General features: G+C 42.1%; 1 protein-coding gene across 2 annotated transcripts in view; it reads right to left on the minus strand.

The window, feature by feature from the left end:
• Positions 1–844: 844 nt before the first annotated feature.
• The window catches only part of cavin1a (caveolae associated protein 1a), a 45,156-nt gene continuing 21,857 nt past the window's right edge, over positions 845–24,143 (minus strand). The window contains exons 3-4 of one of the 2 annotated variants that reach the window (XM_072442796.1): positions 4,908–5,030; positions 845–3,527 (exon numbers count right to left, since the gene is read on the minus strand). In XM_072442796.1, coding sequence (XP_072298897.1) covers positions 2,946–3,527; positions 4,908–5,030 — 705 coding nt within the window. In that variant the 3' untranslated portion in view covers positions 845–2,945. Of the gene's footprint in view, positions 3,528–4,901; positions 5,031–24,143 lie in introns of both variants that reach the window. The other variant, XM_072442795.1, reaches the window with a different exon arrangement.

The raw sequence follows: 24,143 nt of genomic DNA on the forward strand, positions 1-24,143 counted from the left end.
ACTGTATAGAGGGCCAAAAACACAAAGTGGGCGGAGCCCACTCAAAATTATCGAAAGTACCCGTCAGTGACCAGGGACCCACACCATGAGGTAGGAAAGCGCGAGCGCTTTCCGAAAATGTATAGTTTATGATATTTGAAAAATGGGAAACATTGTTTTCGCATCGGAATATTATTCTTTCTTTCTTTCTTCTTCTTCTTCTTCTTCTCGGGACCAACCCCCCTATTTTTCACCCAGTGAACATTGACGAAAAGTCACAAAAATTTGCACGCCTCTAAAAATCGTGCCTCTCTACATTCTGGCTATTTCCCTTTTCTAAAATTAAAAAAATTGGCGCGTCAGCGCCCCCAAATGTACCAAAAATGCATTGAGAGATGGGAAATGACCCAAAAAAAATCTGATCGTAGAATCATGAAATTTGGCGCAGAGGTAGATGGTGACAAGAGAAGTAAAAAATATTATTACGGCAACGCCGTCCGCCCAACCAAATGTCGGCCATATTGCTTCAAAAATGGCTAAACATGACTTCGGAGTTTTTCCAAACGTCGTACTTTTACGAACTCCTCCCAGGGCGTTGGCCCTAAAAAGCTGAAATTTGGTGCCGCTCTTGCGGCGTGGCGGCGGTGTGGCGGCGGCGTGGCGAGGGCCGATCATTGCCGCTTGCGGCTATATTTGATATTATTATCATTATCATTATTACTCCTATTTTTATTATTATTGTTTCTCTCGAGTAGTTGATTCACAAGTACATTTTTACTTGGGTAATATTTGTACCATTGTGTACTTCTACTTGCATACAACATGTGTGACAGAGTTGAACAGATTATTAAATAACATCTCCAAATCCAATTACCATGTATTTATTGTCTGTTATTGCCAAACCACCACAACAGCGTTACAGCGATGCAACTCCAAAGCATGGAAAACACACAATAGAAAAAGAAATAGACACCATTGTCCCGCTGAGCCGTTCCATTCTCTGTCACACCGTTTGTGACGGCACAGCTGACCACTGACCACCTCAGTCCAAGCTCCGCCCACCTTCTCACGCACGCCACGTTAATGTGTCCTTCAAACTAAAATCCCACATGAACGAAAATCCTGCTGATTCTGTCGCAGTGTACAAAGTGCTGACTCGGGACATCTCTCAGAAGAACCTAACATCTCGTACTCTTTTTAGCGTTGGACAAACCAATGTATTTTCAACGGTGAAGCACGTCGTTGAACTTGAATACTGAATACAGTACATGACAAAAGAATCATTTCCACATCTATAAAGTCTTTCTGGTGACAAAACCTCTCCGTCCGTGTGCTTCAGCGCGTCTCACTCTTCGTTCACTCCCGGGCCCACGGCGCTCCACCGTGTCAGGACTTTCCACGTCAATGTCTCCTTCAAAATAAGATGCTTCACAAAATGTCCAAAAATAAAGTTTACTGCACGTAGCATGGGCTCACTCACTAAGATAAAAAGACTAAACTTAAAGCGCTTCGGGAACATACCAGGTGAACTTATTGATACCTTTCACGTGATGTCATCAACATTAGCCGGGGGTGTGAAGCTAACGGGAGGCACTGGTCTGTCTGAAGCTCTGTTACACATGTTAGACTCTAATCCGACCAGAAAGAACTGACCTAGATGAAACTGCGACAGGTATCATTTCAAGAGTTCATTTGTGCTTTTGTTTCTAATAACGTTACAATCCAAAGCTAGCATTAGCGGTAACTCACAAGTCAACAGGACCAGGAACGCTCGGATTGATCCTGAAAATGTGTTGTTTCAATACATTTTGTATTTTTTCACACTATTCATGATTTTAGGCTGTTTGTTGAGTCCATTGAGTTACTATGGTGATAGTTCCAGTCGTCCTTTGGGGGTCAGAGGTCGGAACCTAATGTTTTATCCAGGTTTCTGTGTTCTGGACAAACAATAGGCCCTTTTCATGAAAACGACCGGCAGGTTCTGTTTGCCTTAAAACTGCGGCGCTCCACTTCCTGCTTCATTCATTCCTTATAATGAATTAGCGTGCGAGTCGTGCTAAAAAAAAAAAAAAAAAAAAAAAAAATTAAAATTGATTTATTTGAGCAAAACTCGGCTAATTCAAAACAGAGAATGAATCTGAATCTGCACTTTTGCCGTAATGAGCCGGGTCTATTGTGAAAAGGTATTACCAGTGTGTCGCGGTAACGACTCAATCAAGGAAAAAAATCAAAGAAAGTGCTCTAATTAACTAAAATGTGGCTCCATTTAAATCAATTAACCCGGACATTACTATTACATTACCTTTTACAAAACAATGTTTGAGAGTGAATGTCATTTTATTGTCATTAGCTCTGCGCAGACGTTAGCAACATGAGCATGACGCCGCATTTAAAACTGCAGAGGCTCAGCGGCAGCGCATGAAAGGGTTCACAGACTGCAGGGGGCAGTAGAGAGCACATAAACGTAAAGCAACAAACGCGGCATCACTAATGAAGCTGTCGGGTGCTTATCTTTCACTAAACGCAAGGTCGCAGCCATGCTCGATTTACTAACTCGGGCTCCGAAACGCTCTCAGGATTTCCAAGTAGAAATTCCGAGTGTGACAACGTACAAGTCTGAACTCAGAGGATCGGGAAGACTGGAACCCGCCATTGTTCTGCTAAAAACAAAAACGGGGCACAATCTTATTCACACTAAATCAAATGTATTCTATTTTACTGGTTACTAAAGGAGGTGCACTGCGGCCCCGCTTTAGACCCCGCCCCTAATGGTTAAAGTATCAATAGATCACTCTTCAGGTTGTTATCACCGCGTTGTCTCTAAAAGCCAAACCAACACACCTCAGCCAAACATTCAACTCTGAAGCCGTGTTAAAGTATACAATTATATCTTGAAAAAGTAGTCGTTCCTCATCATTGCTTCTGACCACGTCTAGAATGTCTCGATAATAACATGTCCACTTCGCTCAAATTCCCTTCTTGTGGCGGCCCGGCTCCACGGTGACCACCTCCGTCACCTCCAGCAGCGCCTCCACCGCGTCGGGACTGTCCAGGTGCACCAGCTCCTCCTCCTCCTCCTCCGCCTCCTCCGGGCCGAAGCCGTTCTCCCCTGCTGCCGGCGGGGCGTCCTTCTCCAGCACCTCCACCATCTCCGTCTGGTCCTCCATCACCACCTCCTCCACCTCAACCTCGCCGTCTCGGATCTTCTTGACGTGGAAGGTGAACGGCGGCACGCGGTACACGCTGCTTTTGGACCGCGCCTTGACGGTATGGTCCGGGGTGAGGGACTTCTTCAGCTTGTCCTTGGAGCTCTTCATTTTGGCCCTGCGCTCCGTGTTGGGGGTCATGCGGGTCCCGATTTTGTTCATTTTCTTCTCCAAAATGTGTTTCGTTTTTTCCAAATTGTCGCGGGTTTTTTGCCGGGTCTTTTCCAGGTTTTCTTTCGTCTTGAGTTTGGTCTTCTCCAGTTGGCCCTTGAAGTTTTCGACTTGTTGCTTTGTGGAGCGCTGCAGCTTCTTGGAGCGGGATACCTCGATCGGTTTTTCACCCTAGGCATAAAAAAGAAATACTGCTTTATTAATCCTGAATACATTTTGTCTTAACCAAGCAAAGAAAATATCATATTTTGGTTAATGATAAATAACCTGGTCTTGACTTTGTTAATGAAGGCGAAACCAGGTCGGATCCAAGGTTTAGTAAAAAGTTGGACATTAGAACCTACTAGGCTAAACAATAACATCTCCATGGTGACAAGCAGGTAGCAGACCCCAGCCAAAAAGTTACATAGAGCTCCTTTAAAATTACACTAAATAAATTGCTGTGTTAAGGCTACACTTGGACTTAAGTAAACCAGCACTAGTAAATATGTTGACAAGGGTCTATAAAGAAGGGTTTAAATCTAAGTCTGTATTAAATCAGGACTTCCTCTGGTCTAAATTGGGGGGGAAACAAGGTCAAGACCTGAGGCTGGTTTCATAAAACTCACTCGAGTTTCTCTCAGTCACTACGACACTTTGCCTAAACTCTGTCTGACTGCACCCTAAACCAAGTCTGAATACACCCTAAACCAGGTCTGAATACACCCTAAACCAAGTCTGAATACACCCTAAACCAGGTCTGAATACACCCTAAACCAAGTCTGAATACACCCTAAACCAAGTCTGAATACACCCTAAACCAAGTCTGAATACACCCTAAACCAGGTCTGAATACACCCTAAACCAAGTCTGAATACACCCTAAACCAGGTCTGAATACACCCTAAACCAAGTCTGAATACATCCTAAACCAGGTCTGAATACACCCTAAACCAAATCTGAATACACCCTAAACCAAGTCTGAATACACCCTAAACCCGGTCTGAATACACCCTAAACAAAGTCTGAATACACCCTAAACCCGGTCTGAATACACCCTTAACCCGGTCTGAATACACTCTACACCAAGTCTGAATACATCCTAAACCAAGTCTGAATACACCCTAAACCAGGTCTGAATACATCCTAAACCAAGTCTGAATACATCCTAAACCAAGTCTGAATACACCCTAAACCCGGTCTGAATACATCCTAAACCAAGTCTGAATACACCCTAAACCCGGTTTGAATACACCCTAAACAAAGTCTGAATACACCCTAAACCCGGTCTGAATACACCCTTAACCCGGTCTGAATACACTCTACACCAAGTCTGAATACATCCTAAACCAAGTCTGAATACACCCTAAACCCGGTCTGAATACATCCTAAACCAGGTCTGAATACATCCTAAACCAAGTCTGAATACATCCTAAACCAAGTCTGAATACACCCTAAACCCGGTCTGAATACATCCTAAACCAAGTCTGAATACATCCTAAACCAAGTCTGAATACACCCTAAACCATGTCTTAGTTCTTTACAAAGTCTAGAGTGGTGTGCAGACCTCCACTTCCTCGTCTGAGTTGACGTTGGCCTGGAGTCCATCTTCTCCAGCCTCTTCTGGGATCTGCTCCAGTCCCTCCACGGCTTCTCCGCTCTGGGCTTTGGCAGGTTTTGGGGTCTTCATCGGGTCCTTCAAGATAAAATAGGAAAATTGTGTCAAAATAAAGGTATGTGTAAAACATTAGAGAGTGCAGAGGTGGGTTTCACTTACTCTAAGTTAAGTCTAAGTCTAAGAGTCATCTTAATACTTTCCCTCCCATTTGAGTCATATTTTAGCTCGAAGTAACTATATTCTTAAAGCACAAGTTGTGTTTTTTCCTCCCACATAATGCTTTATTTTTACGTTATTAAATACTAACTTTCCTATCCAGAACTTTTTTTAGGCGGTGATTATTTTTGGATTTGTCAAACAAACACTAATTGTTGAACTGTTGTGCATTGGGATTTTTTAAACACATTTTTTAACCAATTAAAGATACAAATATGGTGATAAGTGTGGTCATTATTGACCCTTATTATCGAAATTAGAAATTGGGTTTTATTTTTCTGACATTTTTATTTAGAAATGCAGCTGATTTTGTTATAAAATGTATTTTGTTGTGATTCAACAAGTCATGATTATTACAATTAATTGTTCCCGGCCAACTTGTACTCCACATATTGAAAATCCATTCAAATGAAGAATGAACCCAGTGAGTCACTATTTCCCATCATAAACAGATTGCTGCGTTGACATTTACAGAAACTAATTTATTCATAGCAATTACAAGGAGCTGCACTACAGTATTAGAATGTGAATGATTCATTATTAGATTAATTTTATTCCATAGACCATACCAAAAAAGTTAATTGCGTTTGTGAAATGAAGGGTCCGTGCAACAGCAGTGAGTGTGGACTGTCATCTAGTGGTCACAAGCATATGGCACGTTCACATTTCACCTATGCAGTCGTCTCATTTGAGCCTTTTTACAGTAGATAAAACGTCACTGATCGTCATTCACACCAGCTTCTTTCATAAGGTCTTTGTCTTTAAGTAATTGACTTTGGCTTCAAAGAAATAGAGCCTTGATTGAAACTGAAAGTGGCTTACAAAGTGCATTTCCTGTGATTTTGTGGTTATACTTTTATTTGAAACACACACAATCGACAGAAACTTTATGAACTACTGCACCTACAAGACTGTTCTACCACCAGATCTAAACCTGGACTTCATCAGGGCAAACTCAGGGATAAACCAGGCCTAAAATGACACCAAAACATGGATAAGGTCGAAAGCAGGACAGAAACATTGCTAGATTTTAGCACTGCAACTATTGATTATTTGCTATTCGATTAATCTAGTGATTGTTGGTATGATTAATCACTCCGGCGAATAGAGATTTCTTTCCAAGTTTGACCCAGATAAAGCTAAAGTAATGTCGCTTAAGGACGTCTTGATCAAATAGATTTATAGACTAAATATTTAGTCACCAAATGCACATGTTTCCTGTGTCATTTTGATGTCTGTTTATAGTCCAGATAACGATTATTTGATGACTAAAGTAGTCGACAATGATCTCGATAATAATAATAATCCATTAGTTGCGATTAACCGATTAACTTGTTTCAGCTCAATTAGATTTGTCTCTAAATAAAACCAATTCTAAAACTGCGGAGGTAAACACAACTAAACTGGGCTTTTAAAAAGTCAATACTAACTAGAATTGAAACTGAAATGACCATTCTTTTGTCAATAGATTGTTCTTTATTTATCATTTTGTTATTGAATTTGGCATTGATGTGTTTCCTCAGTATCATGACCACACGATTCTATACGAGGCAGCTTCACATTTTGCCATCTGATCTCGTAGTAAAAGTCAACGCAGACATGAATTCTTTTTCTGGAGCTTTGGGTGTGGCCCGAGCCCAGCTGAGCCCTTCCGTACCAGGGTATTTTAGGCCCCTCTGGTCCCGGTCCCACTTGACGACATGTAAACACTGCGCTGGTCTCTACAGCAACCCCCGCCTCCGTGTGAGAGGCGAGGGAGCGAGGGGCAGGGTGTGTGAGGAGGGAGCGAGGGGCAGGGTGTGTGAGGAGGGAGCGAGGGGCAGGGTGTGTGAGGAGGGAGCGAGGGGCAGGGTGTGTGGGGAGGGAGCGAGGGGCAGGGTGTGTGAGGAGGGAGCGAGGGGCAGGGTGTGTGGGGAGGGAGCGAGGGGCAGGGTGTGTGGGGAGGGAGCGAGGGGCAGGGTGTGTGAGGAGGGAGCGAGGGGCAGGGTGTGTGGGGAGGGAGCGAGGGGCAGGGTGTGTGGAGGGAGGGGCAGGGTGTGTGAGGAGGGAGCGAGGGGCAGGGTGTGTGAGGAGGGAGCGAGGGGCAGGGTGTGTGAGGAGGGAGCGAGGGGCAGGGTGTGTGGGGAGGGAGCGAGGGGCAGGGTGTGTGGAGGGAGGGGCAGGGTGTGTGAGGAGGGAGCGAGGGGCAGGGTGTGTGGAGGGAGGGGCAGGGTGTGTGAGGAGGGAGCGAGGGGCAGGGTGTGTGAGGAGGGAGCGAGGGGCAGGGTGTGTGAGGAGGGAGCGAGGGGCAGGGTGTGTGGGGAGGGAGCGAGGGGCAGGGTGTGTGGAGGGAGGGGCAGGGTGTGTGGGGAGGGAGCGAGGGGCAGGGTGTGTGGAGGGAGGGGCAGGGTGTGTGAGGAGGGAGCGAGGGGCAGGGTGTGTGGAGGGAGGGGCAGGGTGTGTGAGGAGGGAGCGAGGGGCAGTGTGGCCGCTTAATAAAGTTGAATAATAAAGTTTATATCCAGCTACTACTTCTAAAATGAGACTAAACTGTGGATAAGGCAGTTCTAAACAATGATTAGCTCAAAAAAAGTCCCAAAAAGACACTGGGTTGAGATGTTGAACTAAACGTATGAAACAGTGGCAATATTAAATCAAAATGTCCAAAACTTATAAATGTCAGATTTTTTAAAATCTATGATACACGTTATTTGTAAATATTCTGTATCTTGAAGCCTTTAGTTGCCATATTTTACCTTTATTTGGTTAAAAATGTATTTAAAAAGTTTCAATGTTCAATTACATAATTGTTTGACTAAAGTTAGTCAAACAAAGTTAGAAAAAAAAAAAGAAAAGAATAATAATCATCTTGCATTTATTCCATTACAAGAGTTTTTATGGCTGTAACTTGTTCTAGCGGCGCCACCTGCTGGTCCCAACTGAGTTTAATTCCGCATGTGGAGCTTTCCGGGCACAACAACGGCATCTCCATGGAAACGAGCAGGTGAAGGAACCAGAAAAGTTCCAAAGTGCAAACTAACCCTAACTAATGTTGTTATAATTCAATATAGTTTTGTCATAACTTTTTGCCGATGTAATAGTTTGACTAAATGTGCAGATGTTTTTCATGACATTTGTTAACGAAAAGAAATTAGAAGACAAAATCTGGAGTAAAACTAATGCACATTTCAACCCAAACATGAAATGATGTTGTCAAAATGACGAGATTCTCCAAACTAACACCACAAACATGTTTCTCTTCTCAAAAGTGGTTTAATTCCTTTAAATTCAAGAATCAGACCTGAGAACGCTGTATGTCCCTCGCTGTATCGCCCCCTTGTGGTTCAGAAACATAAACTATAAAGTACACGACTCAGCCTGGATGTTTGCACCACTTACACTCCAAGTATTCATCTGCAAAAACACAACTATTTACACTGCAAATAAGCAGTTTACTCAGATCCACAAGGGCTTTTCCATGAACTCAAGCGCTCCATTCACAAAACCCGCCCTAAAAAGGAAGATGTTTTGCTGCTGGGAATCACACAGACAACAGCACCAAGCAAGGAAATACTGCACTTTTATGCTAATTATGTCTCCATAGCAACTCAGGACACGGCAGTAAATATGCACTGGTGGAAGTCAAGTTTTGTGACAACTGTGTGAGTTACCAGTAAAGGGGGAGGGGCAGAAGCTGTTTAAGAACGGGTTAGTCCAAACAAAAAACAAGACTTAACTAGACTTCAACCAGATCTAAACCAAGACTTAACTAGACTTCAACCAGGCCTAAACCAAGACTTAACTAGACTTCAACCAGGACTAAACCAAGACTTAACTAGACTTCAACTGAGCCTAAACCAAGACTTAACTAGACTTCAACCAGGACTAAACCAAGACTTAACTAGACTTCAACTGAGCCTAAACCAAGACTTAACTAGACTTCAACCAGGACTAAACCAAGACTTAACTAGACTTCAACCAGGTCTAAACCAAGACTTAACTAGACTTTAACCAGGTCTAAACCAAGACTTAACTAGACTTCAACTGAGCCTAAACCAAGACTTAACTAGACTTTAACCAGGACTAAACCAAGACTTAACTAGACTTCAACCAGGTCTAAACCAAGACTTAACTAGACTTTAACCAGGTCTAAACCAAGACTTAACTAGACTTCAACTGAGCCTAAACCAAGACTTAACTAGACTTCAACCAGATCTAAACCAAGACTTAACTAGACTTCAACCAGGTCTAAACCAAGACTTAACTAGACTTTAACCAGGTCTAAACCAAGACTTAACTAGACTTCAACTGAGCCTAAACCAAGACTTAACTAGACTTCAACCAGGACTAAACCAAGACTTAACTAGACTTCAACTGAGCCTAAACCAAGACTTAACTAGACTTCAACCAGGACTAAACCAAGACTTAACTAGACTTCAACTGAGCCTAAACCAAGACTTAACTAGACTTTAACCAGGACTAAACCAAGACTTAACTAGACTTCAACTGAGCCTAAACCAAGACTTAACTAGACTTCAACCAGATCTAAACCAAGACTTAACTAGACTTCAACCAGGTCTAAACCAAGACTTAACTAGACTTTAACCAGGACTAAACCAAGACTTAACTAGACTTTAACCAGGACTAAACCAAGACTTAACTAGACTTCAACCAGGTATTGCAGTACATTTCCTCTTTCGTTTGCAGGTAGTACAAATACTTATACTGTAGTACTTTATGACACAAGTTGGGCTTCAAACTGCACGATCTTAATGAGAAAAACGTAGGAAAAACCCCCAAAAGCTCTTGTATATTTCTCTTGTATTTTTTCCTCCTTTAATTGATGGTAAATAAATGCATAACAACCGGTGCAGCAAACTGTTTTAATACTACCAGGTCTGACGATAATATAATGGAACTTTGTAGTATTTTAAGTATTTAGAATAGTACTGTGATCAGGAAAAGTTAGAATATATATTTAACTGCAGTATTTGGTATTCAATGGCATTTTTTTTTTACATTCTGTTCATTTTCAAGCACATTTTTTGTCTATTTTGTCAATACAAACTGCAACATTCCCCTTTCTACTGTTAGCGAGGGTCAAAATGGTCACAATCGGTACAAATATTAGAATTTTTGAAGTAGCAGTAGATTCACTTTACTCCAGATGTATTTCGAGCTCTGAATGGAAAAGTGGCGTATGCGTTTTTACCGACAGGTGCCAAGGCAACAACGCGGCGTGTTAGCGTAGCCACGTAGCTGCGAGTGGAAAAGTTTACCGTGTTTTATGGGTCCAAGACGTCATTTTCTCCCGCGCATGTAAAGTACAAATAAGGACACGGTTGTTTGTAGTACTTGGGTACACGGTACAAACAGAGCCGAGAGGAAAGTACTGCGAAATGAGAGCGGTTAATGATGATTTGGTGCATGTTTAACACGTTTGATGAGCGCGAGTGCTGCGGAATTCATCAAATGTAACCGTTAAATGTAAAAAAATACACATATTTACGGTAACTTTGAAGTGTGAACCCTCATGTTGACTATAAAAGTACAGTTTCCCTCGAGCTTTATGTTCATACCAGACAATTTTGTGCGAATACTTTTGTTTTAATTGATGTTTTGTGTGAAAAAATACCTGGAATAGTTGTGATTTCGATAGGATGATAAAAGTAATTGTCATTATTCCCCCAAGAAGCAGGATGAAACCAGCTTTCAGGACCGGATTGCCTTCAGAACTGACAAACATTTTCCAGATGACGACCTTTGCGTTTTGTTTGTACGATCTTTGTGTGTTTACTGTAACGGCAAACTCTGCACCGGGCTCAGAGAGTTGTGTAAAAGCGCTTAGAAACTCAAAATGGTGGATAATTAGTGAAGTAAGACAGTCAAATCAGGTACAGCATCTTCAGGCTAAAGTTTAAAATGAAAAAGGGGGACACACTTTGGGATGGGGAGTAATCATAAAATCGTTAAAGAAATAAAAACATGGGTAATTAAAACAGAACCAAGAGACATTTTTACCTTTTAAACGTCCCTGAGATGGTTAAATATGTCTTTTCAGGGTGTTTGAAGTGTCTGTAGTCGCCCCCTGCTGTCTCTGGGCGGAAAAATCACTATTGTTATTGTTATCATATAGTATAAGAGGTTTTTTCTAAGTTTTTTTTAAAAGTTATTAGTTAATCTGGTATTATTCACTTCTGTACCTACTTTGTGTTGCAACACTGGAATTTCCCCATTGTGGGACAAATAAAGGCTTATCTTATCTTATATCAGCGCGAAAGACAACTCTCCTGAGAAACCCTGATCTTTTTATTTTATTTATTTATTTATTTATTTTTTTTGGCAGCAGTAAATTATTTTTGAATGAATGAATTAATTAATATACTTCCTCACGTCAATAAAAAAGAGAAAAACGTTGAATTTGTATGCTTTTTTCTGAGTCCATACGTAATCTGCAAGCCTTCTATCAGTGGAAGTGAGAGCATTTTTGTGTTCTTGTTATTTTTTCTCTATTTTGGCTCTAGAAACAGCAATAGATTCCCCCACTTTACTGTTAGTGGTTCCCAAAGTGTTCAAAAACGCGGACAAACTGGGACAAATCAGAGGTTTTTGGACACATCTGCCAGGACATGGGACACGGGACTCAAAACAGGGACTGTCCCCGGTAAATGGGGACGTCGACTCGCCATATCTTCGGTGGAAGGTCCGAAAACTTCTATTTGCCACAGAGATGCTGTTGTCGAAAGTATCACAAAAGGGCATAAAACTCCACAGAGAAAACGTTAACATTTTCAGGAGACAAGCGAAGCACATTAGTGGCAGTTATTGAGGCGCAAATATCACGACTAGCTCTTGTGTACAGTAAAGACGGAACAAATCCTTTCCCACTCTAAACTTACATCCCGGTAGCGCGTTACAATGTTTTGCTTTGCTACTAAATCTCTTTGCATTTACTTACACGCGCATGGCGACATTTCACTTATAGCTAATCGCCAGGCGGTCAAACGCATGCCTTCCCTTTTGCGGCGGGGCGATGATAGGCCTCCGCTGTGAGTCATACGAGCAGCTGTCCCGGGGACTGTTGCGCCGTTGTCCCCCGCATCTGTGCGCCGGCGCTACTACAATGGGGCGGAGGCAGGGGCAGGCGGGCGGGGGCGGTATCACTGACCCTTTACCCACTGGACACGCGATGACGACGCATGTGTCAGAATCAACACTCAAAACGTAAACACTAAAATGAGGGCGCGAACGGGGACGGTGGCGGTGATGAAAGCCCCTCCCCCGGTCTAAGCTTAAGATGAGGTTTACATTTGGGTTTACACTTGTGTTTCTGTTTCTGTTAAGATTTGTAGATTTAAAAATGTTATTCGAGAATAGCAAACTTTTTTAAACGTTTATAATTTCACGTCCTGTTTGTAATCGATGACATCATAGGAAATGACCCAGCAAACACTGAGCAAAAACTCACAATTTTCTTTCATTTGCAAATAAAAATATATGAGAGCAACCTTGTTTTTGTTGAATTAATGTTTAGAGTATTTATATAATAAAAAAGTTGTTTATTTTGTGTAAATTATGCATAAACTTGGATGAGTGATGTCACTTCCTGTCATTTTCTACAGATTTGACCACTTTTCTCCAGAAATGCCTGCTTAATCGGTGTAAAACAATCATTTATATTTACAACAGGTATAAACACACCAAAACACACCAAAAGCAGTCGAAATTAGAAAATTGTAAAAACCTGTCATGGGCCCTTTATTACAGCAGCAGAAGGCAGTGGCTTTTAGATGGAGTCAAGTATCTAAAAGTTAAGCCAAGAGTTAAACTACTACTAAACAATGATGTTAACACTATCTGGCCACCGCACAGACTCACAGTCGCCGAACTGAAAGTTTAAGAATTACATTTTCTTTTTCATTTTGCTGTTGAACTGAACGACACAGCGATTAAACAGACCTCTGAATATTACCGTATTTTCCGGACTATACGTTACACAATTTTTCATAGTTTTGGCCGGGGTGCGACCTATACTTATAGACTTATACTTATACTGTGCGATATATATATATACTTATATGTGTTTTCTTCTTCTCTATTATGCATTTTTTGGCTGGTGCGACTTATATTCTGGAAAATATGGTATATTGTATCACACTACAGCAGCAAACTATCTCATCTTACATCACAAATAATGATCTAATATCGATTTAATTAGCTAGTTAGTTCATTCATTAGTCTCCTTTTGGAACAGCAACATTAAAATCAACTTTGCTTCGTCGAACATTTTTAAATTTACAAATGTATTAAATCTGAAGAGTGTATACATATATATTGATTTTACCTTCTACCTCAATGCAGTTGTAACCTTTTGAATAATGATGTAATTATATGTGCATTTCCACCGTTAAAGGATCACACAATGGTTTTCTCTCCAAATATTATTCAGATTTAAGAGTAAATTTGCAGCGTTTTGTCCTCTTTTTGTCCTTTTCTGTCACAAAGAGCTTCAACATAAATACTACTGCTTCATAAACAAGTATAATAACATGTACAGAGCCATAAACCCCAGCTTCATATCGTTTTTTTGTTCTTTACGGGTGATTTCGTGCAGCCTAAAACGCTGTTGTCGTAGTGAGTGATGCAATGGAAATCCCGCGCGCTCGCTGCACGTATTCTGTCAAAGAGCCTCTATTTGCAGGATCCACATTACATCCGTCACCGCAGGAAGGACTCACTCGTGAAATCCCACACACAAACGCCAGCGGGGGAAGCCCTTTTCCATCCGCCATCTCTCGCTCCTGCCCACGCCCTGATCTGCCCCGGGACCAGCCTTGTTTTTAAACCCAGGAGCAGAGGAACGTTCCATTTTCAGCTCTGTGTGAAGCTGTGATACGCTGTGAGATGGACCTGGTGCCCTGGCTTTTCCGTTTGTCCGTTTGAGCGAATGGAAGACGAGCTGAGAAATGTTATGAGCAAATTACAGCAATTATCAAACACCGCCGTGTTGTAAACTTACATGTAGCAGAATGACAACGTTTATTCATTTACAGGAGTTTGAGTACAAAAAATAATTGGACACAATGAATGAAAACATTTAAATTATATTTTTAAAAGCAAGAAAGAAAGCCAATACTAAACATGTATGTCCCAAATAACAACTGACCTTTTTTGTTAAAAAAGACAATCTCTCTTTAAACAGAGGTTTAAGGTTTATTTTAGTGGGCCCTGGCCCTTCAGACCAGGTACTCATCAGTGATGAGGCAGTGGCGGCCAGGTAACAACGTTTCTATGGCCCATGACAGGGCTTTTAGGGTAACAAAGAAGATTATTTTCAGGGGAAAACAGTGCAAACAACCAGGTAAACAGACAGGAGGCTCCGCCCAGTGGGCAGGGCTTACTCATTGTAGGATAAATACCTGAGTTCTCAGACTAGATCCACAGATTGAAAATTACTCTTGGACGGTGTCCAAATGATAAAACTGAATCTTCACCCAGATTCTCATTTGAACAGGTATTGATACTGAAAAAACATAAACTGGTCAAAACTGGATCGTTCCTGAATAGTTTTAGAATGGTCTTTTATCAGAACTATGAGGCCACATGAAAAATCTTTAAAATGCCTTTAAAGTTAATATATATTTCCTGCTCTCTCGGGTGGTGTTTTTTGGGGTTTTTATGTGTCATAGATTCAAAGTTTTAAAATGATCTTTGAGGTATCAGTATTGGTATCGAGTCTCAAGCCTTTTCCTTTGTACTGAACCTTTAAACACACAAACACACATGATCATAGCCTGCATTTTGTAAGAACAACTTCCTCATTGTGTTTCCACGGAAACCAAGTCCACACCAGGACTAAACTGGACTCAAAACCAAGACTAAACCCAAGCTAGAGACTTTGTCTAAATGTCAATAACATGAATAAAACCGTGAGCACATTGGATTGATCTTTTGGTCATATTTTCTGATGGAGAAGTACTCAGCAAGTAGAGAATAACCCTAAAGGTCCAAACCTTGTTATCCCGGGCTGTTTGCGGCGCTGATAGCATAATTTCAGTACGGTAGTATTCCTCATATTTATAGCTACAAACATTCACGTGTGTGCAAAATCTAATCCAGAGGGCATCTGTGCCCGCGTGTCCTGGCACGCTGCCACACACCGCTTATAACTCTGAGAAATGACAGGAGCGACAGGGCCATGGCAGAGACAGGGGCGCTCACGGCAGAGACAGTAAATAAATAATAATAATAATAAATAATTTAAAATATATACCGTATTTTCTAGACTATAAGTTGCACCTTTTTTCATAGTTTTGGCCGGGGTGCGACTTATACTCCAGAGCGACTTATATGTAATATTATTTGATATTTTCACACTGGCAACCACAAGAGGGCGCTCTAGGCTCAGCACTTCCTCTGGAGTTTGTGGAGTTGTTTAGAAGTGACACAGAGGAAGAAGAATTCAATGGATTTAGTGATTTAGTGATACATTTCCCCCAAAAAATGTGACTTATACTCCAGTGCGAATTATATATAAAAAACGGTCACATTGGATCAGTGACGTGTTACAATGTTTCGTTTTGTTTTGGCGTGTCCGTAATAATCATCAAGTTTTTTTCTCATAAAAACTGTAACGCTAAAATTCAAAGTGATAAAAAGTACCGTTTAACAGGTACTTTATCTTTTCAATGGGGAAAAGTGCTCAAAATGTTACATAAAGTCAATAAACAGGAAACTGAAAGTCACGACTAGAAATAAAGTGTCGGTTTTGTCGCATCAACGGAGATTTTCGAAAGACCGAACGTTCTTTTCTTTGTCAAGATCAAGTTATTATTGCCACAAATGCGACTGACTGTATCCTGGCTTGACCCATGCTTTAAAGCTGTCTGAGGTGACTGTCCAGAGCGGCGAGTAAACACATTACGACGCCTGTAGCGACCAGATCTGCACCTAGAATCCTGCAGAAGCGTAAGCACGAAGATTAAGTTACGCCAATGCCTATACCACGCTAATATTGTGCTTGGGTCGACAGAAAAACGGCGCACAGAACGACACAAACGCTCCAAAGTTCACATTTCTCCGTTACTGCTCAACTGCTGCTCATTTTCTGTGAATAAAGCACGTCTCCCTGGGTGGGGGGATTTTTCCTTTTGGGTGGCGGTCCCGGGGCCGATTCGGGGCACGCAGAGGGATTACGTTGCTTTGTTGGCAGGAAATTCACTTCTTGACATTCCCCCCCGGAGCAGCTGGAGGTGTCTGGGCAGAGGGAAGTCTGGACATTTCTAATAGGACTGTTTGTACTCCCCTCCTTTCTCCTGACGGTGTTCGAATTTATGTCGGCTTCAGTTTAGCTGCGCACGACAACGGAGCGTGTTTATTTGCATTCTTTTTTAAATAAAAAACATAGCTGCGTAAAAACAGCTTCTTCACCTTTCCTGCTGATGTTTATGACGTTTTAGAGGCAAACTAAGCAGGTTTTCAGGTGAGAGAGTCCATGCCTGGCCCGAAATGTTCCACAGCCTTTAGAACATGACTGTCTTGCATTTAGTCAATTTTAGCCGTTGCTATAGCTAAAACTGACCTTCAAATACGTACATTCTAGCTTTTCTCTCCTCAGACTGAACCCGTAACTTGGCCCCGCTTGTCCACATGGAGAGAAGTCTAATAGTATTTCCAGTAGTAGGATAGTAGTACAAGTTAATCGATTAATCGCAACTAATCGATCATTGAGATAAACGGAAATTTAAATATGGTCACCTGAACCATACGCCCGCTTCAACATATGAGAGGAGCGGTTTTAAGACTCAGACAAAGCAAGAAAGGCGTCAAAATGACACAGGAAACGTGTGGAATCCGTAATTAATTGATTAGCAAAATAATCGTCAGCTACAGTGCAACACTTGAAAAATGTACAATCTTAAATGAGACAATGCGTAGTTGAATTAAGTCATATTTATCTAGATTATAGTATATTTTGACATTCTTAAGTGTACTACCATTTTCTTTCCATTTCAAGTGAGAAAATGCTTGCCTTTTTCTTATTTTAGTAGGTAGTAAGGTAGTCAAAAACAAGAGAAAGAATACTTGTTTCAGGTATTTTTAAATGTATTATCTTATTTTAGCCAGGGGTGCGCAATTATTTTCCTCCGAGGGCCATATTTGAATCCAGGCAAGTAGTGGAGGGCCGGCCCAAGATCATTGGTGTGAAAAATAAAATTAATAAAATATTAAATATCAAATAAAATATGACTTTTCTGTCAAATATAGGCTATTGAATCTATTATTTAATTCATTTCATGTCATCTTTATTAAGGATACAAGTGCAGATAGATCTGCACTAAAATCTTTCTAGGGGCCAGATTAAAACATGCAGAGGGCCACATCTTGCCCCTGGGGCCACAAATGCCCAGGTCTGGCCTAAGGGCAAAAAAAAATATATATATATATTACTTGGCGTGTTTGGCGGGCCGGATTATAAAGACAAACGGGCCGTATTTGGCCCGCGGGCCGTAGTTTGCCCATGTCTGCTTTAGACGGGACATTCCAGGCAAAGCAATAACATCTCTAGTGAATTCTACACTAGAAAAGTTACGTAGTGCACCTGAAAGTCCCTTGTGTTATTTTTACTTTCGGTCCGGGTACATTTTGCTAACTTTTTTTGTGCAAATGCTACGGGAACGTTTTGCCGTTTTGCAGTTCGTGTCTCGCAATCTCGGTCTGAAAAGGCTACAGGAGAAACCATACGATGTGGAATGAGGACACATTTCTGTCGAGGAGCCAAGCTGTCCAGAGCAGAGTCCCAGCTGGCAGAGTCCCAGACGGGACGTCTGCGGCCCCGGGGGATGGAGACGTCTGAAGTACAGTAACACGCTGCTGCTTTACCGTCTGCCACGCACAATAAAAGACATGTACCTTCTCAAGTAGGCCAAACCATCAACACAAGCTATCACCAAATACATCTACAACGTGACCTTTAAATCACAAATCTGACCGACAACAGACGCTCAACTCTTTTTGAATGTCTTTCCATCTACGGTTAAACGTGCACTCTTTTGGATGCCGTTTTTTGCTATTTAACATCGCGTTTTAACAATACTGTGTCGGGACGGGACTAAGCTAGCAGACTCGGAGAACCGCCGCCACCGCGCTAAGTGGGAGGGCCTCTACATAGACGGTGACACGCTCCAGTGAAATGTGGAGCCTGCCAGATATCTTTCCACTCGCAGAGGAGGGAATGCGCTCGGAACAGTAGTAGTAGTAGTAACAGCATTAGCGGCGGCCGTGGTGTCACCATCGAATTGAAAATCGGCGAATCTGTGCCGTCGTTTTCCTCTAAGAACGACAAAAAACGCCCTCTTGTTCTGTAACACAAATCGCCAAATTGTGTCGCAATTCGATATTTTTTCCCCCAAATTGTGCAGCTCTACTTTGTACTAGAAGTGGTAGTTGAAGTAGCAGTGAAAGTAGCAGTACGAGTATTTGTTGTAGTGACAGTGGTCGTTAGGGCTGTAGTAGACGCATTTAATTATTGGTGGACTTAAGACACGCCCTGCACATTGATTCATTAATTGACAGATTAGCACCGTTTCTAGCGATTGGTTTTATTTTCAATCAAAATAAATGATTGTGGCAGGAATATACATTTACCACGTTTGCATTTGAAGGCTTATACAAGTCTTGTATACATTTTCAATATTCCCCGCATCATTTGGGGACTCCTGAAATCATGTCGTGACCCCCAGGTTGAGAACCACTGATCCGAACGACTTAAGGACTACAGCCCAAATACTTCTTTCTAGTAGTATCAGCAGAAGTCATTTATAATTCCTTGAGGCATTAGTAGTAGTAGTAGTAGTAGTAGTAGTAGTAGTAGTAGTAGTAGTAGTAGTAGTAGTAGTAGTAGTAGTAGAAGTAGAAGAAAAGAACAAGTCGTAAAAGTGTTAGTAGCCATGACAAGAGTAAAATTAGTAGTAGTAGTGAATAGATAATCGGAGTAGTAGTGTACATACAGTAATCCATTTGATTCAGGTTTATTTTAGACTCCTGATAGTTGGAGTTGGTAGAACCTGTGTGGTGGACTCAGAGGGTGAAAGGAGGATACTCGTGGGCGCGCTGACAGGGGGCTGGCAGGGGGGCTGGCAGGGGGGCTGGCAGGGGGGCTGGCAGGGGGAGAAACATGCCAACGGACTGAATCACTGAGCTGCTAAAGTGACAGAGGCAGAAGGCTCTAAAGTGTTTCCTGATCGCCCCCTCTGTGGTCAGACGGACAGGTGACCGCCCCCTCTGCGGTCAGACGGACAGGTGACCGCCCCCTCTGCGGTCAGACGGACAGGTGACCGCCCCCTCTGCGGTCAGACGGTCAGACGGACAGGTGACCGCCCCCTCTGTGGTCAGACGGACAGGTGACCGCCCCCTCTGCGGTCAGACGGACAGGTGACCGCCCCCTCTGCGGTCAGACGGTCAGACGGACAGGTGACCGCCCCCTCTGCGGTCAGACGGACAGGTGACCGCCCCCTCTGCGGTCAGACGGACAGGTGACAGCAGACAGGTGACCGCCCCCTCTGTGATCAGACGGACAGGTGACAGCAGACAGGTGACCGCCCCCTCTGTGGTCAGACGGACAGGTGACAGCAGACAGGTGACCGCCCCCTCTGTGGTCAGACGGACAGGCGACAGCAGACAGGTGACCGCCCCCTCTGTGGTCAGACGGACAGGCGACAGGTGAGGAGGGCTGTGGTTAACGTGAGCCTGTTGCTTCACCAAAATCACAGTTTCAAGTGTCTGGTGGTTTACTGGCCGTCTTGGGACAGGAGAAAAACAAAACGTTGACCTCTTTTTTTTTACATTCATACAGTTACATTTGGGTAACGTGGCTTGCTCAAGGACACCACAACAAAGCCTCAGACCAGAAAGGAGTGTTTATGTTACAAAGCGAGCAACAACTCAAAATGTAAAAGGAGACGCAGACATAATGAATATAATGAATCCTAAATGCTACTTTGGATAGTTGCACAACACAGTAAATGTTCGTAATATAATCAATAGACACAATTATAACATTAAAATCCTCATAAAAAGTACACACAAAAAAGAATAATAAGAAATATATTAATTTCCAGATATATTTCTTCCAATTGTAAGTTTTTTTTTTCTTCTTTTTTCTCAATTTTATAAACAAATAAATAGAAAAAAACACAAATAGAACAAAACACAAAATGACCAGCGAGTACAAATGAAAAGAAAAACAAGTACAAACCGCATTTTTAAATTTAAATAAAAGTCCCATTTGGTCCAAAGTCGGTCATATTTTTCCATTTCCAAAATGTAGTCTGAACATTATGAGGGATTTTAGTTAATCAGCATTATTTTTACTGTATAGTTTCTGTCTTCTACATTGCGTGTTTGACTCGCATTCTTGATGATCAAAAGGCTTCGTTATGACAGTCCCGCGATGTTCTGAAGTCCGGCTCTAAAGGTCGCGGTCACAATGGGACCCTTTGTTCGCCGCAATAATGTTGTTCAATGGAAAATGGACTGGACGGACCGAATAGCGTCTCCCGTGGTGGGCTGAAGCGAGGAAACCCCCGCGGGCCGCTCGTTTGGGGGGGGGGGCACGTCGGCCAAACGAATCACGTTTCGACTTCGACGTTGCCAGTCAAGTGCGTTTGAAGCGCTTTGCTCAAATGTTTCCTGACTGCCCTCTTTGTAACGGCACAAACGAAAGACACACATAATCCGGACGCACTTGAACCCATTGGGAGGGGGCGGGGCTGGACAGGGCCACTCTCTTAGGGATCATCTCAAAATGGATTGAAGCTGAAAAGACTTAATATTTTTAGTCTCTCTCTGGACCCCCTCCCCCCCTCAAAAGACTTAAAAAAAAAATGTCTGGCTTCACATAAAATTTTACGCGTTGATAAAACGATAGTAGCTTGATAGACCCTGCTCACCTCTAGTGAACATCCCTGAACATCCTTTGGTATGTTTATATTTAGAAGTTATGAACTCTCCAAATAATGTCACCTGTCGCGCATGTTTGTTTACTCAATCCACATGTTCCAGGGGCCCTAGGGGCCCTACGGCCGTCCCATTCAACCCAAACTGTGAGATGACCACATTGAGATAGTCTCAAGAGGATGAGAGAGTGAGAAACTAATGTTTCTTGTCAAAACACTTGCCTGAGTTTAGACCTAAACCTGCTGTCAGAATGACAGAAGCAGAACAAGCGCTTTTGTCTCAGTGAGAATCTCAAGTCTTCTGTGTGAGATTTCCTTCTTCCGGTCAGTGCCAGTGACAAGAAAGAGATGGAAATTTGTCTTGCAGTAAAACAGCAGCTCCGTCACATGTTTATGACTTCACCTCAACATTATCAATAACTGTGGGAACTGTGACATAATTGTACTTAAAAGTAAACTAAGATTGTACTAAAGTAAAGTACAATCAAATATTTATTGCAATACTGAGTGCGTTCTTGAAGTGCAAACAGCTTGAAATAAGCTCTGTTTTTCATTTTTCAAGACATTACACATTGGGTACAGCGCCTTTAATGAGAAAGCTGTGGTAAAATTATGTTAATTCATTCATGAAAGTCATAAAACCAATTACTATATTCAAACTATTGTTAAAGTCAGCATTATTTCTGAACTAATACCGGTATATGCGTTAAAGGCCAAGTTATATATACATATATATATACCAAAAATTAAATAGATGAATATGAATGAAGATTGTTTGTAGCTAGAACAACAAATGGGGAAACGATAAAGTGACAAATACAATAATAAAATAAAAAACGCCACACATACAGGCAGTAGAGGGTTCAGTGCGAGACTGTGATGACGCGTAATAGACTAAAAATAAAACAGATTTGATCAATATTGACCCCAAAAAAAATCGAAAAACCTTACCAAAACCTCAATTAAATGACTGTACTGTATTTTTTTCCACTGGCGACACAGAACCGTGGCCGGAGCTTGTGTGTATAAGTAGCGTGCAATCGAGAAGGCTTTCGCTGTCCTTGAACGAAAGCCAAACACACCCAGATTCCAGGCACGCAAACGTCCCGTCTCACACCGACACACACGGCCCTTTAATATCCCGGTCGCGTAAACAAGATCAGACTTTAATCAAACGCGTCAGGGACAGGGTCGGGACCGTGTTGGGAGCAGGTAAGGCTGCTGAAGTCTAAAAAAAAAGGGATGAAAAAGCTGGCCCTGAACTGGCAGTGGAGCGCGGATTAGCCTGGCACTCACCCCCGCGACCCCCATTCACGGAACAGCCATTTCGGATTGTGTTTACGAGCTGTTATATGGACACGCGTTTCTGAGGGTCCTTTCAGTGCGGTGGGCGGTATTGGTACTAATGACGTATAGCGATAATTAACATGATCGAACTCAGTAAATCCCACGTTTCTTGCGCTGTCGGCATCCAAGGGAACGCTAATGGAAGGTTGGAAACTCACTGTAGGGGAAGTCATTTCTCTTTCTTGTGTGTGAAACCGTTCAGAAAAGCCCATTACACATTGCGTTGTTGGCAGGAAATTCACTTCTTGACATTCCCCCCGGAGCAGCTGGAGGCGTCTGGGCAGAGGGAAGTCTGGACATTGAGTGGTTTCCTCATGCCCCCATGTAATGTGTTGTCTTTTTATGAAAAATAGTATCTTCATGCAATTAACAGTTGCAACATTGGTGACAAGACCCTGAGACAAGTTGGCCACTGTCCACGGTGTACCCCGCCTAAGGCCCGAAGTCACTGGGATAGGCTCCAGTCACCCGCGACCCCGAAAGGGAACAAGCGGTAGAAAATGGATGGATGGAACATTGGTGACAAAATGTGATAAAAACCCTAAAGGTTTTTAACATTCAAACTGCCTGTGCCATTTAAATCAAAGACTATTTTTTGTATTGAGGTTTAGTAATTCTACAGTATTTTTGGACACTCAAGTCATTTTCTAATTGTGTAAATTACACGTACAAATTCATAAAGGCAAATTTGACATTGTATCTGGGACAACTTGTTCTTTTTTGTTCTTTTTAATCATCTATTATGACTCAAACAGGCCTCAGGATGATCTCAATCTCGTCCGTCTCTGGAGCCAGATTTTTCTACCAAAAATAGTAAAGACAGGAAATTAATCAATGTGAGAGGAAATTGCAGCACAAACAGCATGAAGAGAGAAAACAAGTTGTCCAAGAACTGAGCCTTGGGGGCTTCTCCCTCAATTCTCTAGATATTGGCAATTGGGTCATGTTTTTATAATCCACCAGAAATGTAATAAAATGTTCCTGTCAATGTTTTGATTGACGTTTACGAACACAAAAGGTTCAAAATCCACCCTGTTGAAAACTCACTCTGCAAATATCTGTTCTGCATATTCTAATCAACTTTTTGAAGATATTTACCAAAACCAATCAAATCTATATAATTATTTAACATCTCCAAAATAACTATTTCAATATTACCGTATTTTCCGGAGTATAAATCGCACCAGCCAGAAGAAAAAACATATATATGTTGCACTGGAGTGTAAGTCACATTACCTATGCTAACGCTAACACCTTCATCTACATGAGGCACAGACAGAACTGTGGTAAGTGTCTGGTATGTTAACGTAACATATGAACAGTTATTCAGATAACTATAGCATAAAGAACATGCTAACAAGTTTACCAAAGCATCAGTTTTACCCCAAATCACTAAATCCATTGAATTCTTCTTCCTCTGTGTCACTTCTAAACAACTCCACAAATCACATAGAAGTCGCTCTGGCGTATAAGTCGCACCGTGGCCAAAACTATGAAAAAAGGTGCGACTTATAGTCCGGAAAGTACGGTGTACTCAAAACGTCATGTACCCATACCATAATGGCACGGCACCACATATTGAGAAGCACAGAGATAAATACAGTGGCGTTGTGTCGTCCACAGAGGCCGTACAGCTGCTGCGGGGAATCTAACAGTTATGATACGCCATTTTCGAAAGCTCAGGGAGCACACG

This window comes from Eucyclogobius newberryi, unplaced genomic scaffold (assembly GCF_026437365.1).
Source record: "Eucyclogobius newberryi isolate DKJ021-1_F unplaced genomic scaffold, fEucNew1.0.hap1 SCAF_13, whole genome shotgun sequence".
NCBI classification, from domain to species: Eukaryota; Metazoa; Chordata; class Actinopteri; order Gobiiformes; family Gobiidae; genus Eucyclogobius; species Eucyclogobius newberryi.